The following is a 19,743-nucleotide window of genomic DNA, read 5'->3' on the forward strand; positions in this document are numbered from 1 at the left end:
CAAATGGAAAGGAAAAAGGAAAGAAAACAAACGGATAGGAAAAAAAAAGAAAACAAATGGAAGGAAAAAGGAAAGAAAATAGGAAAGAAAACAAATGGAAGGAAAAGGAAAGAAAACAAATGGAAAGGAAAAAGGAAAGAAAACGAATGAAAAGGAAAAAGGAAAGAAAACAAATGAAAAGGAAAAAGGAAAGAAAACAAATGGAAATGAAAAAGGAAAGAAAACAAATGGAAGGAAAAAAGAAAAGAAAACAAACGGAAAGGAAAAAAGAAAGAAAACAAATGGAAAGTAAAAAGGAAAGAAAACAAATGGAAAGGAAAAAGGAAAGAAAACAAATGGAAAGGAAAAAGGAAAGAAAGCAAACGAAAAGGAGAAAAGAAAGAAAACAAACGGAAAGGAAAAAGGAAAGAAAACAAACGGAAAGGAAAAAGAAAGCAAATGGAAAGGAAAAAGGAAAGAAAACAAATGGAAAGTAAAAAGGAAAGAAAACAAATGGAAAGTAAAAAGGAAAGAAAACAATTGGAAAGGAAAAAGGAAAGAAAACAAATGGAAAGGAAAAAGGAAAGAAAACAAAGGGAAAGGAAAAAGGAAAGAAAACAAATGAAAAGGAAAAAGGAAATAAAACAAATGGAAAGGAAAAAGGAAAGAAAACAAATGGAAAGGAAAAAGGAAAGAAAGCAAACGGAAAGGAAAAAAGAAAGAAAACAAACGGAAAGGAAAAAGGAAAGAAAACAAACGGAAAGGAAAAAGAAAGCAAATGGAAAGTAAAAAGGAAAGAAAACAAATGGAAAGTAAAAAGGAAAGAAAACAAATGGAAAGTAAATAGGAAAGAAAACAAATGGAAAGGAAAAAGGAAAGAAAACAAATGGAAAGGAAAAAAGAAAGAAAACAAACTGAAAGGAAAAAGGAAAGAAAACAAATGGAAAGTAAAAAGGAAAGAAAACAAATGGAAAGTAAAAAGGAAAGAAAACAAATGGAAAGGAAAAAGGAAAGAAAACAAATGGAAAGGAAAAAGGAAAGAAAACAAAGGGAAAGGAAAAAAGAAAGAAAACACACGGAAAAGAAAAAGGAAAGAAAACAAATGGAAAGTAGAAAGGAAAGAAAACAAATGAAAGGAAAAAGGAAAGAAAACAAACGAAAAGAGGAAAAAAGAAAGAAAACAAACGAAAAAAGGAAAAAAGAAAGAAAACAAACGGAAAGGAAAAAGAAAAGAAAACAAATAGAAAGGAAAAAGGGAAGAAAACAAATGGGAAGAAAACAAATGGAAAGGAAAAAGGAATGAAAACAAACGAAAAAAGGAAAAAAGAAAGAAAGCAAACGGAAAGGAAAAAGGAAAGAAAACAAAAGGAAAGGAAAAAAGAAAGAAAACAAACGGAAAGGAAAAAGAAAAGAAAACAAACGGAAAGGAAAAAGGAAAGAAAACAAATGGAAAGGAAAAAGGGAATAAAACAAATGGGAAGAAAACAAATAGAAAGGAAAAAGGAAAGAAAACAAACGAAAAAAGGAAAAAAGAAAGAAAGCAAACGGAAAGGAAAAAGGAAAGAAAACAAAAGGAAAGGAAAAAAGAAAGAAAACAAACGGAAAGGAAAAAGAAAAGAAAACAAACGGAAAGGAAAAAGGAAAGAAAATAAACGGAAAGCAAAAAGGAAAGAAAACAAACGGAAAGGAAAAAGGAAAGGAAACAAACGGAAAGGAAAAAGGAAAGGAAACAAACGGAAAGGGAAAAGGAAAGAAAACAAACGGAAAGGAAAAAGGAAAGAAAACGAAGGGAAAGGAAAAAGGAAAGAAAACGAAGGGAAAGGAAAAAGGAAAGAAAACAAACGGAAAGGGAAAAGGAAAGAAAACAAACGGAAAGGAAAAAGGAAAGAAAACAAACGGAAAGGAAAAAGGAAAGAAAACAAACGGAAAGGAAAAAGGAAAGAAAACAAATGGAAAGAAAAAGGAAAGAAAACAAATGGAAAGGAAAAAGGAAAGAAAACAAATGGAAAGGGAAAAGGAAAGAAATCAAAATGAAAGGAAAAAGGAAAGAAAACAAACGGAAAGGAAAAAAGAAAGAAAACAAACGGAAAGGAAAAAGGAAAGAAAACAAAGGGAAAGGAAAAAGGAAAGAAAACAAACGGAAAGGAAAAAGGAAAGAAAACAAATGGAAAGGAAAAAGGAAAGAAAACAAATGGAAAGAAATAGGAAAGAAAACAAATGGAAAGGAAAAAGGAAAGAAAACAAATGGAAAGGGAAAAGGAAAGAAATCAAAATGAAAGGAAAAAGGAAAGAAAACAAACGGAAAGGAAAAAAGAAAGAAAACAAATGGAAAGGAAAAAGGAAAGAAAACAAATTGAAGGAAAAAGGATAGTAAACTAATTGAAGGAAAAGGAAAGAAAACAAATGGAAAGGAAAAAGGAAAGAACACAAATGGAAAGGAAAAAGGAAAGAAAAGAAATGGAAAGGAAAATGGAAATAAAACAAACGGAAAGGAAAAAGGAAAGAAAACAAAGACAAAGGAAAAAAGAAAGAAAACAAATAGAAATGGAAAAGGAAAGAAAATAAACGGAAAGGAAAAAGCAAAGAAAACAAACGGAAGGAAAAAGGAAAGAAAAGAAATGGAAAGAAAAAAAAGGAAAGAAAACAAATGGAAGGGAAAAGGAAAGAAAACAAATGGAAGGGAAAATGAAAGAAAAGAAATGCAAAGGAAAAAGAAGAGAAAAGGAAAAAAAGATAAGTAAAATGAAAGGGAAAAGGTAAGGAAAGGAAAGGAAAGGAAAGGAAAGGAAAGGAAAGGAAAGGAAAGGAAAGGAAAGGAAAGGAAAGGAAAGGAAAGGAAAGGAAAATGAAAATAAAAGAAAGGAGAAAGGAAAGGAAACGAAACGAAATTAAAGAAAAGGAAACGAAATGAAAGGAAAGGAAAAATGAAATGGAAAAGGAAAGGAAAAAGGAAGTGAAAGGAAAAATAAAGAAAAATGAAAAGGAAGGAAAGGAAAGGAAAGGAAAGGAAAAAGGAAAGGGAAAAGGACAGGTAAAAAGGAAGGAAAAGGTAAAAGGGAAGGAAATAGGAAAGAAAATGAAAGTAAACGAAAGCAAAGGAAAAAGAAAATGAAACGAAACGACACTGAATTAAAGCAAAGGAATAAGGAAAAGGAAATAAAAAGGAAGGGAAAGGAAAATGCAAAGAAATAGAAAGGAAATGAAAATTAAAGCAAAGGAAATGAAAGAAAAGGAAAGGACTAAGCAAAGAAAAGGAGAAAGGAAAAGAAGGAAAATGAAAAGAAAGGAAAGTTTTCATAAACTTTGCTATGCTCTCGGTTAAATACTAATTATCATACTCATTTATCACTGAACTAATACTTGTAATAATAGCTTCTTTCAATTAAAAATATAGGGCCTACCTATAATTAAAGATAACAACAATAATGATACGACTAATCAATAATCGCATTCTTCGGTACTCCAAACAATTACGATTAAACATTAACACTTTTTATTACAATTTAATGAACGAACTTGAATCAAATACAGTTTGACACAAAAGTCAATTACCAAATGGGGGAAACAATATTACTTTCAAATGACAAATAATATGGACATAACAAATTATCTTCTTTGGAACAAATCTAGGGCCGTATTCATAGACATTTTTAGCGCGGGCTTCCGATGGATGATCAGCGTTTTTTGTATTCATAAACCAGTGTTAGCGATAGGATATGATTTGAATTCTGTACTGGTAACCATTGGATAACCGGAACGCTCGTAGCGCGTGCTGCGAAATGTCTATGAATAGCACCCTAAAGGTATGTTTTCCTCGGTGCGACTATTGCGATGATCGTTCAACGATGATCGTGCAACGAAAATCGTTGAGCACTATTTCTTTGTATTTTCTAGAGTCGCGGCAGTCGCTCGGAGGAAAACAGCTCCATAGAAAATACAAAGAAATAGTGCTCAACGATTATCGTTGAACGAAAAATACAAAGAAATAGTGCTCAACGATTATCGTTGAACGAAAAATACAAAGAAATAGTGCTCAACGATTATCGTTGAACGAAAAATACAAAGAAACAGTGCTCAACGATTATCGTTGAACGATCATCGCAATAGTCGCACCTTTAGAGTTGCATGTAAACATTACTAAGTACGTTTCCATTCCTTCAAATTGTTCCATGTGATGAACATATAACGCAAAAAATGATTCAAGAAAGAGGCGAGCGTACTGAAACTGTATTACGCGGTGTTTGCATATTGATCACTCTTTCTTTAAGCATGTTTTATTCAGTGATGAATGTCTAATTCTTTCTAGACAGGTAAGCTCATGCACAAAATGCATGCCATTGGCCGAAATAAAACTTAAGGTGGAGTGTGAATCCAATAACTCTGCTGCTTAAAAAGTAATAATGTAGTATGGAATAATAGACGACATAATAATTGTGCGACCATATTCTTTTTATAGAAATGTGAATCAGTACACATTTGGTTACTTGTTGGACAGGATTCTAATGGATCTCCTATATGTTATACCACTGAAAAATCAAATAGAATATGGTTTAAACTAGATGGGGCCACAGCACATTATGTTACGACAGTTTGTGATCAATTAAATCACATGTTCGACATGCACTGGATTGGACGAGGTGAACTTCAACCATGACCTTCATGGTCACCAGATCTCACACTTTTAGATTTTTTTCTATGGAGATATGTGAAACAGTATGTTTTCAGACGGGCGTATATAGACGAATTGAGACAAAGAACCACCCTTGTTATCAAACACATTCCAAAGCAAGACATTTAAGAGTGACAGAGGAATGTCAGAATGGAGTGAGATACTGTCTCCAAGTAAATGGAACACACTTTGAACATTTTCTGTAGTGTGCTGTGCAGTTGTACCGAAAACATAATATTTACATTCAAATCTAGTCATGTTTACCTAAGGGCAATGGAATGTAATAATGTTGTGCTTTATGGTATTTTATGGTTAGTGTGATTACTAAGAGATTTGTTCCAAAGAAAATAGTTTTTATGTCTACTTCCAAAAATATTTCCATCATTTGGCACGTGACTTTCTTGTCACACGGGATAAGAGATTTAAACGAAAAATAATTTTTATCATGAAGTTTAAGAGTGGCTTCAAGGTAAAGGAAGTGAAAACACTGATTGAGTGAGGATCTTTAAGATCAGTAGTCTCTTTTGTGAGTAGTCTACCTTTTCTTCGTAACTTTTCTTTCTATCCAAGGACTGGGTACTTCCTTGTTCCCTTATTACCCCTAGTACAGGTCGTAGGAATCTCATTTGGACTGCATCCATTATTTTTTCTTTCGCTTTGATAAACTTCAAGATTCGAGTACATTTACCAGTATTATATACACTTTTCAACTTTTGTCTGAACGTAATTACTGTATTTATGATTTTCCAGAATTACACGAGCGACAATGAGCATAAAATTTATAAACAAAGACAAAAATTAAATAACTAAAGATTTATAATAAATACATAAACAAACAAGAAGTGAGTTGTCCAAAACACATAAGCAGGCGTACATAACTAACCAATTATGAATTTTAAATTATGGTTTATTTAACGATGCTCACAACTGCATAGGTTATATCAGCGATGCCGGTGTGCCGGAATTTTTGTCCGGCAGGAGTTCTTTTACATGCCAGTAAATCTACTGACATGAGCCTGTCACATTTAAACACATTTAAATGCCATCGACCTGGGCCGGATCGAAGCAGCAACCTCGACCATAGAAGGCCAGCGCTATACCGACTACGCTACGGAAGCCGACTAGGCAATTACAAAGAAGTGAAAAAATAGAGCCAATAATCAAATATGTATACAAAACTTATCAAATAGTGAGAAAACTTTTGAAATCCACTGAACTTTTTAAAAATTAACACTTATATGAAAACAAGAATAACATTTTATTAATAAAATTTGAGCTTATTTATGTCGAAAACAATGAACATCATTTTGTTCAAATTTTCAAATGAGCTCTCGGAATAAAGGCTAATGATATGACCAAATTTTAGGACGCTTAGAACTCTAAATCTTCTGTGGGCATTGTTCATTCATGACAGAATTAATAGCAGGCCTACCCACTTGCATCTACAGAGATAAAACTATTACTGGGAGAAATAAATTAAAAGAATACAGTATTGTGTCTATGAATACCGCGAAGAGCATTCATTTGGAACATTTCGAAATAAGCACTGTGCAAAAAAAACCGGAATCAAAGTACTGAAAATAAGTATCCTGGTGTTAAATCTTATATTTTTACAAAAATCGCAATTCTAAGAAAATGTTAGTGATTTCAAAAGCGTCTGCATTTTGAAGTACGCCTCATGAACTAAGAGCTAGATGAAGGATCAATACAATATAGGCCTATTGATATATTATATTATAACTAGTTTGCTGTTGAAATGCTGACAGCAAGATTCGAAATTCACTCTGGCGTGTTTTTTGTTTTCTTTTGTCTCTTGTACACAACTCCAAACCCAATGCTAATGAAGCGAAACATTTAGCGCTGAGATCTCTGTCGGCACTCTGGAAAACATGAACTGTACAATCGAGCATACAATAAATAGAGAGATAGATATAGGTCTATAAGAACATATAAAAATGAATTAAGGAATGAATGGATTTAATGTGTATAAAATGTACAAATAGCAGAAAATAAATCATTACAGTCGATTATAAGAGAGAGATATTGGTATCAATTCTCCTTTGCAACCTTGTATGTAGTTTTATTTCAATATACAAGCCATGAAATTACAGAGGGAAACAGAGCTTTCGTTTTCATAACTTTTGCTCCATTTACACTTAAGTTATCAGTAAGGTTCGGATAAAGTAGCTGTATCAGGATAGGTATCCTTGGTTCGTGCGTTTTGTTTACAAACATTAGCTAGTTGTCGTGTGTCCCCCAGCCGACAGCAACCTCGAGCACAGAAGGCCAATGCTATATCAACTGCGCTACCCAGGCCGACCTACACACAGATAATAAAGAGGACTACTGAATTCAGAACATGGGGAAATTGTGTTCGACTAAAATGATAATGCTATTTTTTGTAAATTCAATATTTGTTCCGAGTTAATTAATTTGAAACATAAGTAATTCTGTAAATGTAAATTCTATTATGAGTTCATTCATACGGAGCGGACTGTACAAGCAGTCACTACTGTAACTAATCGCGCGTGCGCACAAGCATTTTGTAAACACAGAGCTCTACGTACGATGCGATCTAGCCTATTACCGATACTCTTCTTCAGCTTTAGACATTAATAGACATTAAAAGTATGGAGGATGAAGTGTGAAAACTTGAGACTGATAAAGATATATTATATTCACTGAGATTCGTCATCAGGTTATCTTTGCTAGAAAATAAATTATGATATTTTCTATATTCTCCGAAAACTTCAGGAAGAATATTGTAGATGAAGATTAGATAAACCATCAATTTTGATAAGACGAAATGCATAGCTGTAGGAGGATATGCTAAGATTCTAAAAATAGATCATGGATCAGTGGTTAAAGAATGTGAGAAATTTACTTACACAATAACACAAAATGGAGAAGTACAGATGAGATAACAAATAAGATTATGAAAAGCAAAGAGCTGCAATAAGAAAATTACATCCATCAATATCGAGCAAAAACATTATAAAACATGTGAAAAGGCACCTATAAAGCTATTGTGAAGAGTATCATTCTATATGGTTCCGAAGTGTGGGAAATGACGGAGAGGAACGGAAAAAAAATGATAACAATGGAAATGGATTACTGGCGAAAAAGTTGTGATATAAAAATAATGGGCAAATTGCGGAACAAGGAAATACTAAATAGGGCAAAGGTCTATGTAACAATACTTGAGACATTCGAGGCCAAAAGATAGTAAGGCCATTTCAGAACGACCGAAGAGTGGTGACCCCAGAAAATTTGGAAATGGTACTCAAAAACACAGATGGGGATGAGGATCTCGGTTCTTTCTAGTATGTTTGAGTGAAGGGTGTAATGGATAGGAGAGAATTAAGAAATTAATACTGAAGAGAGACATATAGATGGAAACTAGGATGATAGAGATGCCAGCCGATGTAATTAACTCACTTACTACTACTTGGGTTTCAAAGCCAAAATCTTAAAAAATAAGCCATCAACTATTCTTGACTGGCATTGTCTCAATTGGAAACCTATTTTTAATTTGTGCGCTTTATACATATTATACATTATAATCTGTTCTCTCTTGAAAGGTATACACTATTTTACAATAATTTAATACACGAACACAACTATTACAAGAGATGTTCAACGGTATTTGTAGCTTCAACTCTAATCAACAGTAACAACAATCGAGATTGTTAGGCAACCATATAAAACTAAAGTTGTGAAATAAAAGAATAAGGTGTATACACAATTGAATGTTCTTTCATATTTAAGTACAAAAAATAGGGGTGCCATTTGACATTTCTAAAGGGGGAGACTGGGGGTGGGGGTGGGGGTGGGGGTGGGGGTGAAATCTAAAATGCAATTAAGCCTGGTTTCAGACTTCCCCTCAATATCTAAATTGACATGTTTTTTGTTTAAATTGAATTCAATTTAAATAATTAATTATTTAGACTGGGAAGTTTTGAAATGAAAGCCCTGTATATTCAATGTCCGGTATCATTACACACAGAAGAATTTGACGCAGTGGGATTTGAAATAAAGCAGCTCCCACTTTTGTCAACCAAAACCAAAATATATTTTTATAGTCGTGCAATACATTACCAAAAAAAAAAAAGTATAATGGAATAATGATGAATATCAACATAATTTTTATCTTTATTCATTCCTATTAAGAGACAAATATTTTACATGCTAATAATTTTTATGTATTATACTACCTTCTTTACTTCCTCATTCGATGCAGTGCGCACCAATGAATGAACTTTTCTATCTAAAAGCTTATTTTCCTTCTCTTAACTCATCATTACGGAAGCGGAACACAGTCACCCCCTAGCGTAGGTTTCCATACCTACAAGGAATTTAGTTACACTTATTTACCAACAGGGGGCGGAGGAACAAGTGGTAAGCTCATTGACTGAAACGTCACTTAGCGTGTAACTACAGTATTACTAGGACGCGAGAGAAGAGGAATTGTGTCCAGAGGCTCTAATTTAAGTTTGGAGATCTTTAACTCCACCGTAAATCTGCATTGTACTCATACACCTTGAGTCCAGAGAGAGACCACTAAACCACCGAGACCGAAGATAGAACAGAAGTTTTCATGAGTTGGTATTAATTTTTCTCCTCACAACAGTGGTTGTTGGAGAATGAAGATAAAAAAAACTAGGGCCAGTTAAAAATGTAATAGACAAAAAGCATGCATGAGATTATTAAGTATGATAATGTGACTGTGGTGAACCAGTAACGAGTCTTTCTTTGTTCGAACTGATTCGTTGTTGATAACAGTGAAAAAACAGCCATGGAAAAGAGAGGGGAATAATTTTTGTACTCAAACGATAAAACTGCAAAGGTTAAAAGTGAATATACTCTGAAACTTATGAGGAGGTATTGGTATAGAATAGTTAGCCTTGGATCTTAGTTGCAAACAAAAGCGAAAGCGGCTACTATGAGGAAAAGAGTATGTTGTTTGATAGTTAAGACATATTTGATGAAGAAGAAAATTTATCCGTTTCTATGTCGTTTCTTAATCCAACACCAACGTGGATTCAATGATTAGCCTTCTTTTGCGTGCTTCCCACTGTAGCTTCGTTCTTATGGTTCACGTTCTTGGATGTTGGAGACGCCTTCCGCCTCTGCAGTTGCTAAGGTGTTCGGCATCCATATCTGCTTCCGTACATAGAGGGCAAAGTCAAAACTTCACAACTTTCATTAACTCTCACACTCCACCGGTAGAGGGTAGGCCACAATAAATCAGGAACGAGAACCAGAACCAGAACTGGATGCGAAGGACGTGGACGTGAAGATTTTTTGAGTCACAATAAACCGAGAACGGAAACGACTATGTCTATAGATATGCATGTCAATAACTATATGCAAAGTCGATATTACCCATTCTGATGTTATTTCTAAAATACATATAATTGACCAATGGTGTTCTCTCATGAGTACAAGCCAACCAACAAAAACACACGATAACCAACTTCAAAATTGATGACACAGAATATCTAAGAATTCAATTTACGTGGTAATCTGGTCACATATATACGAAGCATACATTGAAAGTGATTCTACTGAATTTCTGAGTTAGTTAGAAACGATGCATGAAGAAGAAATTATGTCACGGCCTCCTTGCTACAAAATATACGACGACTAAATAGCTTTATGATGACAACAGATAGAATCTAGTAGGCTGTGATCGGAAACGAGAACGGCGAAGTTACAACTTCACCAACTTTCACGTTCCAGTTTCCTGGCTCCTGTAAGCTTCTCGTTAATTGTAAATGCCGAGATTTTAATATATGTATTATAGCAATTTATCCTTTGTTGTTTCCGTTTCCGGTTTATTGTAGATCAGGCCTAAGCCCTTTTCTAGATAGAAACGCAAACACAACGTTCCTTCTATACATGAAAATTTGACGAAGGGAAAATGGTATCTACCCAATTATACACTTTTATATCTGTTTTAGGTTAGGATATATTATATAATGTGTTTTGTTGTGCCATTTTCATTTTAGAGAGAGTCGTTGGATATAATCATAGGTGAGGGGGTGAAACCTACAAAGTAGGACTTGTTTTAGATACAAAGCACGTACGGTCAGAAGACCCGTGCATTGGATTTTAGAGAAAATTATGATAATATAACATCTGTATGTATAATATTACTCAATAAATCCATCTATCTATATACATGAAAATGTGTCTGTATTATAAAAAAAACTTTAAAAAGGCATATTTATGGCTAATATTTGTACGAGTATGGAATCGAAAAAAAAAAGAAAAAAAAATACATCCGGCATTAGGAATTATAGGCCATTCGTTATCTCATGAAACCTAACTGTTCGTCAGTGGAAGAAGAAAGTGGACTGAGAAGCTTTCCTCCCTCGCTACGTTTCTACTTGTAGCTAGCGACTTCACTCATCCCACCATAAGGTTCTTACTGTATGTTACGGCACACGCAAGCATTTGGTTTGACGTGATAACGAATGGTCTATAAAACTTTGAACTGTTAAAATTTGTGCTAAATTGTAGTATTTATAAAGAAAAATGTGTAGTGAAGCGAATGAAAATGTTTGCAAAACAAACTTATTTTGGTTACTGCAATCCGAGCCTTCGTTAATTCGGACAGCTTATTCCTTCAGTTGGTCCGGATTTAAGAGGTTCTACTGTAATAATAATTGATAACATGATACTCTTATTCCTACAGGTCACACTGTGACTGTGACGCGAGGTTCAGACGGTGTCTGCAGTCCCTAAACACGGACACGGCCAACACTCTGGGTGCGTTGTTCTTCAATGTCGCCCAAGTCACCTGCTTCTCCGAGAGCCGTCCTTGTCCTCAGCTCATTGAGTAAGTACCTCGCTCTTGAAAAATGCTGCCAATTTTGAACTTAAGGGGACATTATGGTAAAATAATGGTGAAAAAAGTTAAGGAAATCCACTTTTTTGTGTTTATGTTCGTAATTATATGTATTTCTGTGGTGTTTGGTCAGAACAAGATAATTCCAAAAAGGACCTTTTTTAGCTGACAGCGCAACCCTTTCGTTTGGTATAGCCGTGATATCGCCATCTAATCTATGTTATTTTCATTCACATTTGTATGTAAACTAGAATTACGTATGATTTGTATTGTTTCAGAAGCTTTTTGTCATCCAGCCTGCTCTCAAAAAAGCTGAAACCTGGACTTTATACAACAGTTATACTACCGGTTGTTCTGTATGGTTGTGAAACTTGGACTCTCACTTTGATAAAGGAACAGAGGTTAAGAGTGTTTGAAAATAAGATGCTTAGGAAAATATCTGGGGCAAGAGGGATGAAATTACAGGAGAATGGAGAAAGTTAACGCAGAACTGCACGCATTGTATTCTTTAATTAACATGACTATGAACATTAAATCCAGACGTTTGAGATGGGCAGGGCATGTAGCACATATGGGCGAATCCACAAACGCATATAGAGTAGTGCTGTCGATCGATCAAAATATTTATTCGATTAACGATTTGCAAAAAAAATAATAATAACAATAATAATAATAATAATAATAATAATAATAATAATAATAATAATAATAATAATGCCCTGTAATACACAATTATTGTTAAATTTAATTTGTTTTTGGTGATGAGCATATTATATATGTATACATATATATTGTATCGTTATATTACAAAACAATACTATTTAATTATTTACAAGCATATTTATTATGCAGGCTTATAATTTATTGTGTCAATTCTCAGGGGATTTTTTTAGACAAACACAAATAAAAAAGTATGATGACTCACCTTATAAATACTGCTCCATCCATGATTTTAAACATGTGAGTACATTCACATGCTTAACACTGCTGCTCTATGTTCAGTAACAATGTTTTCTGCATCATTAAACACGAAAAAAAAAAGTCTGTCAAGCACCTCTTCACGATCGTTCAATTCTAATCCAAACGTTTCACCGAGCTTACTTCTCAAATTCTTATAGCCCTATGACATAATGGAATTTTCACTTTCTTGACAGACCACAGAAAAGTGATTTTTTTCTTTAGCAAACTAAACACACAAGCTTCATCTAGAAACTCAGTAAAGAAACTGCAACAGAACAACAGACTGACCTCTAATGTAATCGGGTTACACAATTTTAGAAAGAGAAGAGATAGTTACTCTCTCATTTGCACGTAGTGTAGCCATGGCTAAGGGATGAGGGGGCGAATTCTAGAAAAGTATGTATTTAATATACTAGGAAGGCGAGCTGACAAACTTAATAAGGGTTTCGCATTGTGTTTCAACTTTCAATAGGTGTAGACCAGACACTATCCTCATATCTTAATCTCTTTATGAAGTGTTTGTGCAAAGATTTGCCCTCTGCTACCTGCTACCTGTTTTGCAGTTACACAATAACGGTCTTATCGTGTTTGAAGTAAGCAATTTCTGAGAGACGAATATTGTCGGAATTTTTACTCTGATTTTGCATTAACTAAATAATAATCAATATCAAGTACAACCGGTTAATTTTAATCGACTCGATTATTCGATTAAATATTTTTTATCTATTAATCTTACAATAGAAATTACTCGGTTAATCGATCAGATCAAATGAATTTGAGAAAGGTGGGATATGATGGTAGAAACTGGATTAATGTTGCTCAGGATAGGGACCGATGGCGGGCTTATGGGATGGCGGCAATGAACCTTTGGGTTCTCCAAAATCCGTAAGTGAGTATAGGAAAAGTGAAAATAAAAATGTTTGTATTTCAAAACATTTTTTTTGGAGTTATCATATTTTGATCAAACACCACAGATTTGAATTTTCTAGTTTCATAAAATAGTTTCATTTTATATTTCAGAGCCTTTCAAACTGTGCCACGTGACTTTCATATGTATAATGTAATAGAGGAAAAAGAAATTGCAAAAAATTACAAAATACTCTTTTTGGCTATACACTCGAACCACGTTCTAATCTAAAACCTTCACCGTTCTAAGGCATCATCGCTTACAAGTAAATGTGGCCAAACATACGGTGCTTGACTGAGTTGAGAAAAATGTTTTTTTTTATGCTGTTTTGTCGGCTTCAAAATGTTAAGCAGTTTCTTAAATACAAAAAGCTCCTTGCACAGCAGTTATTGTCAGATTAGTCTGAAACTTCTCACAGAAGCCAATGACATGCTAATAAATAAAATTTAATTAGTATTTGAATGAAATATTAAAATTAAGTTCCTTCGGGGCATATTCAGATTGCATTTAAATTAAAATATGCTGCAGTGGTAAATTGATTAAATTTAAAAATTTGTTGTGACTCAATACAGACTGAGTTCAAAAAGCTAATTAATTACTATCCCCATTTATAACTAGAGTTCGGACTTAGATGTAATTATATAATATATTTTTCTTTAGTATGCATCTGCCTGAAAACTTCGCATTCAGCCATAAAAAGACAATTGCACCTTAATGGTTCAAAACTAATTTTATATCTCGCTGTCCATAATATACAAGACAAAAGGAATTTCAAAACCAATGCCAAGTGCTGAACTATTCGTCTTCTGTACAATTATTATACACCCCCTAAAATTCATTGAGCCGTTCTTTCTAAAGGCACAGGTATGAATTTCGTAATACGCATGGTTATACAACTAAAGTAGTTTATATTCACGGAATGTTTCTGTGGACTATATCAAGGTAATTACGTAGTTTTTACATAAAATTAACATCCATGCCAAAGGTCGTCTAATAAAACGAATTGTAAAGAAAATTATCAATATTAACTAAAACGAAATTACAAAATTATTGATGCAATATGAAACTCAAGGTTGTCAATACATAATGGGATATATATTTCAGCATTCAGGACAAGACAACCACTCAGGTACCATATAACTTGGTATTTTCCTGCTAATCCTACCGTCTTGTACTTTGTTCTCAAATCTACTTGGTTGTCAACCAGGTTTCGCTACACAACGATCTCATATCGCTTCATCGCCTGAGTTAGATCTTCAGCGAAGAAACGTGGAACCCTCCAGTCCAGAAGGCATTGTGTCAACCACAAATATTTGTTTAAACATGCACAATTAACCGCAAGCGATGTCAAGAAATCCTTTTCGGTGTATAAGAACATACTGTCCGATAGCCAACGGTACTTAACTCCTGAAAATACGGAGAAATATCTTGTGGCACATCGTCCTTCATGCCTTGATTTGAATTCATAATCATACCAAAACTAGACTATACTATGTTGATACATGGTAGGTCAAAGAAACGTAGATTTTAATTGTTGTTGTTGGTAGTACGTGGATTATTTTAGCAGTTTTAGATTCATTGTCAAGTTATTAAACATAGAGCATTGATCTGGTGAGCAACAAGGTTTTGCTGTAAAATCTTATTATCAAAATGATCAATGCGCAGAAGCTGCTCGTAGGAAGTTTCGCCGCCACTTTCAACTCCGTCGTCATGATTCTCTGTCCTCTACACAAGCGATTAAAACCTGGCTTCGCAATTTAGAAGAAATAGGCTCAGCATTAAATGAGAAACGTCTAGGTAAGGAAAAACTGCTGTTGTATTTCCTAGAAAGCATTTACAACCGTGAGACTTCAGGTAACTTCAAAATCAAGCTCACAAAGCAACATTCTTTAGTTTAAGTCTTGAATTGCTCGTATAACTTGTGTAGCTGAGGGTTTTTCCTTCTGGGTGACAATTGTCAACCACACGACATTTTACGTTACGGTTTCAGTAAGTATCCATTGTCACTTTTGTGATTTTCATACTATATATTTAGGGACAATTTGTTCTATTGAACTTGGAAGGATTTTGGACCTACGTTTATCAATTTTCTTCAAGGATTAGAAGGCGTTCTAAAGGATTACTGGGAATTCAAGAATCCTCTACGCCAGCCCAGGTATGGATCCAGGGGGTGTTTTTACCACTTCGGTAGGTCTAGAGACAAAACGACCAAACTTGGCACGCTGTTAGAATGGTATCTCGTATCAACAAATGTACGTGGGCAAGCATCTTGCAATTGGTTGCACACCAAAGAACACCAGTGTGCAATTAGAAATCTAGTTCCTCCTTATAAACGGTTTTTTTGTTTTTAAAAATTTGCAATATTGCGGTTTACAAGTATTAAACGAAAGCTTATCTACCAATTTATATTATTACAACAATATATACAGTTATTCTCATTTAAATAAAAAGTAAAGCCCATTAATACAAAACACGGAAAAGTTGTACACTGCGGTCAGATTAAAGTATACACTATTGTACTATGCAGTGATATGTAGTAGGGTTAATCTATCGTTTTATATTTGTACTGAAACACCTTGCTGATAGAGAATGATTGCATTTTGAATGATGTCATCGTGAATAATAATGTCATTCGCGCACAGGATGTGTATGAAACCTGCCTGACGTCAGCATCTCGTAATCTTAGAGGAATCGGAATTACAGATTAAGCCTTAATTGAAGTGCGGCATGTCAGATGGGCAGTTCAGTTTCAGCTGATCGGTCACTTTTATCAAGAGCTACGAATAATAAACTGAAGAGATGTGTTATAAATTTGTGAATTGTGATAGATCTACTTATTGGAAAGCAATATTAATTTACCAATAAATTGTGATATTATTATGGGAGTGGAGTGAATCGTGTTCGGTGTTGTGAAATATGTGAGAGGAAATTATTAATCAGTACAATCTGCAAAATGAATTGTGCTGTGTGTTATGATAATAAAATATATTATGCTTTCAAGTTGTAGTTTGCCGGTGTGGGATAGAATATTATGTCAGAAGAAATTGCAGGTTCATCTGTAGTAAAACATACAGTAAATGAGGGAAGCCACTTAAAAGTGGAAGTGTTACTGAACATGTTATCAGGAAGAAGATGAAATGTGGTAGCCGGACGATCTTGCACACAATATTGTGGATAGATTTACTATTACTATGACAGACGATTATTTAGTGATAGCATCTCATCCATCTGATTCGGAAGGAATTGACTGTTGCTTGACAGCGACTAAGTTACTCACGTAAGTTTTATGATTTTGATTTAGCCTAATTACCTTAACCTGCCATCATCATACCCAAAATATAATATACGATAGCGTTAGGCTATTAGTAAAATAGACTAATATGCTGGCAATAATTTAATAGTGAAGCTTTTTTATACTAATGGCGGGGACTTGACTGTTCGTCATTCACCCATATGAAGCCAGTTGAGTAGACCAATTTATAGACAGAGTCGTTGCCCGGAGTGCACCATAGGAGACCTCATCATAATAATGTTTAATGACTAATAATTAGTAACTTCATATTTATATTTACATACATTTGTATTTATGTTTTACCATAATTTTAGTAGGTCTATACTATTTTTAAATGCACGTCCATTTTCAACACTAACATGCTTGTACTGAGCTGTGTGTTGCCACACCCGGAAATGTTATGCTCGAACGAACCATCAATAATATATCAAAAACGGCCACGTGAGTTTGTTGATACGAGGTACCATTCTAAGAGCGTGCAAGTATAGAAATGGTGTGTGAAATGTTCAAAAAGGACATGTGCCGACCATTTCAGGCATATCTATGTAAATTGCTTTAAATAACTGCGTATTATAAAGACACGTCTGCAGAAAGCATTGAGGTATAAAGACTTCTGAAGGATAATCCAATGAAAATAGGACAATAGCACAAGATATTCAGGTACTATTGTATACAAAAATTTTCACAAGAAAGCAAGGATTATAAACGTGTTTCCAGTGTTAAATTTTAGGTAAATATAGAAAGCATTTCAAATTTATACATAAATATTATCATCTATTAATTATTAATATTATCTATTAATTATTAATAAAAAAGGAACATCTTATGCGGACCTCTGGGGAAGGAATTAATGAAGAGATTAGAGAAATGCTTTGTGTGGAGTGTAGAATTGTATGGAACAGAAACATAGACATCACGATGAAGTGAAGTGCAGCGATCAGAAGCAATTGAAATGTGAATAGGGAGAAGGATGGAGCGTGTGAAATGGACAGACAGAGTAAGAAACGAAGCTGTGTTGGAAAGAGTGGGTGAAGAAAGAATGACGCTGAAACTGATCAAGAAGAGGAAAAGGAATTGACTGAGTCACTGGTTAAGAAGAAACTGCCTTCTGAAGGATCCACTGGAAGGAATAGTGAACGGCAGAAGATTTCGGGGTAGAAGAAGATATCAGAAGATAGACGACATTAATGTAAGACACATGGATCATATGCGGAGAGTAAGAGAAAGGCAGAAAATAGGAAAGACTGGGAATAATGGGTTTGTAGTGAAAGACCTGCCCTTGGGCAGAACACTATGAATGAATGAATGATTAAGAAACCGATTCTGTTTCAAAATTATTATATATATATATATATATATATATATACATAAACTGTGTATATTCCGTAGTAACATATTTATGTAACTATTCATATTGAAAAGAATGTTGAAACTCATTCTCTAAAGCAGTGGTCGTCAGCACTCGCTGAAATGGGTAAAGTGCAAGGAGTGCAACGAAATAGGCCTATGCTCCGTCATGCAGAAGGGATAGGGAGACAGCATACCCGCCAGCAGCCACGGATGCACGGTAGTACAATGTCATATCCGCGGGTAAAAGACGCTAGCCCTAGGGTGCACTGTGCTGATGACCGCTGCTCTAAGCAAGAATATAACTTGGGTGACAGCTGTCCCCCACGCGACTGAATACGTTAAGAAAAAATACGCACGTACTGAAGAGTTAAGAAGCAGAAATTTTCGTATCAACAGATCAACATGGTTTCAGCAAGACGGTGCAACAGCACATAACGCTGTCACTTCTATGACGAAAATGCGAAATTTTACTGGGCATCATGTCATATTAAGAAATGAAGACATTCCCTGGCCTTCACGATTCCCCGATTTAAGTGCATGTGATTTCTTTATATGATAGTTTCTAAAAAGTAAGGTGTACGCAAACAAACATTGAACAATTGAAGGCAGCAATTCGTGAAAAAATTTCAAACACCACCGTCGAAATGTTGCAAAGTGTAATGAGACATTTCAGATAAATTATATTTTGATATAATAATATCTAAAGTTCCATTTCACTGTTTAAAAAATCTACCGTTTCTTTGATCGACTCTGAATATAGCCTATAAAAGTGTAGGTATTTGTATGAAATTAATCTTCTTATTTATATTTATTTAAAGTTATTATGTATAAATAAAAATTTTCAGTTCCCTGTGCAATTTCGATATTACATACTGTATTCGGTACATATTTTGAGATTTTTAGTTACATAGGCTATTTATGTAGACCCACATATTTTTTGGATCAATATTTCATAAAAATTTGCACTCTATTTATAACCTTACTGCTAAGCGATACTTACACTATAAAATATTTGATATTCACTTATCATTACCACAAATAATTATTAAATTAACACTGAAAGCTAAATACCTAGCTTTATAAAAGCGTAATATGCGAGGTGTTCTATCGTTAGAGTTTCTTCCGTTAAAACATATCGCTTTCTCCTAACAGTTTGGTACACTACCGTCCTTCTAAATTTTCTAACAAGATTATGCAAGAACTTCCACATACGAAAACTTCTTTGCAGAATTTAATTTCTCTAGGAGACTAAGTGAGTAGAATAAACATAATAACCAATCACTGTTCGAGTACGCTGAGAATTTTTCACGCCAATCACACAATTTGCTGCTCTAAAGCAGACTCATACAGACTGTCCAGTCATAACACAATAAATTCTAGCCATTGAAGTGCCGCTCAGCGGTAAATGTATAAAACAGAGAACCTCATTTAAAGTGTATTGGCTATTCAGACAAAATATAGTGATGATATAACTTTAATAGCACAATGAAAGAAAGATAATGACTGTTAAAATCAAAATATTTGTAGAGTACCTGTTTTACAACTCTCTGTCATCCAAAGAGCTAATGTATAGGTTTGAACCAGAGAAGACTTCAAGATGATTTATTAGTCTATTATTGAGCTGGAGGGATTTCAAAGAAAACATTTTTTTCTATTCAAATTTAATTGTAGGCCGAAATCGGAAAAGAATACAGAGGTAATCCATTGTCTAATGCGGAACCCAAGGCTCTCGA

General features: G+C 34.2%; 1 protein-coding gene across 2 annotated transcripts in view; it reads left to right on the top strand.

Moving 5' to 3' along the window:
- The window catches only part of LOC138697556 (acidic phospholipase A2 PA4-like), a 176,941-nt gene that overhangs the window by 140,380 nt on the left and 16,818 nt on the right, over nt 1-19,743 (top strand). For both annotated transcript variants that reach the window (XM_069822905.1, XM_069822896.1), the window contains exon 5: nt 11,349-11,492. In XM_069822905.1, coding sequence (XP_069679006.1) covers nt 11,349-11,492 — 144 coding nt within the window. The remainder of the gene's footprint in view (nt 1-11,348; nt 11,493-19,743) is intronic.

The sequence above is a fragment of the Periplaneta americana genome, chromosome 1 (assembly GCF_040183065.1).
Source record: "Periplaneta americana isolate PAMFEO1 chromosome 1, P.americana_PAMFEO1_priV1, whole genome shotgun sequence".
NCBI classification, from domain to species: Eukaryota; Metazoa; Arthropoda; class Insecta; order Blattodea; family Blattidae; genus Periplaneta; species Periplaneta americana.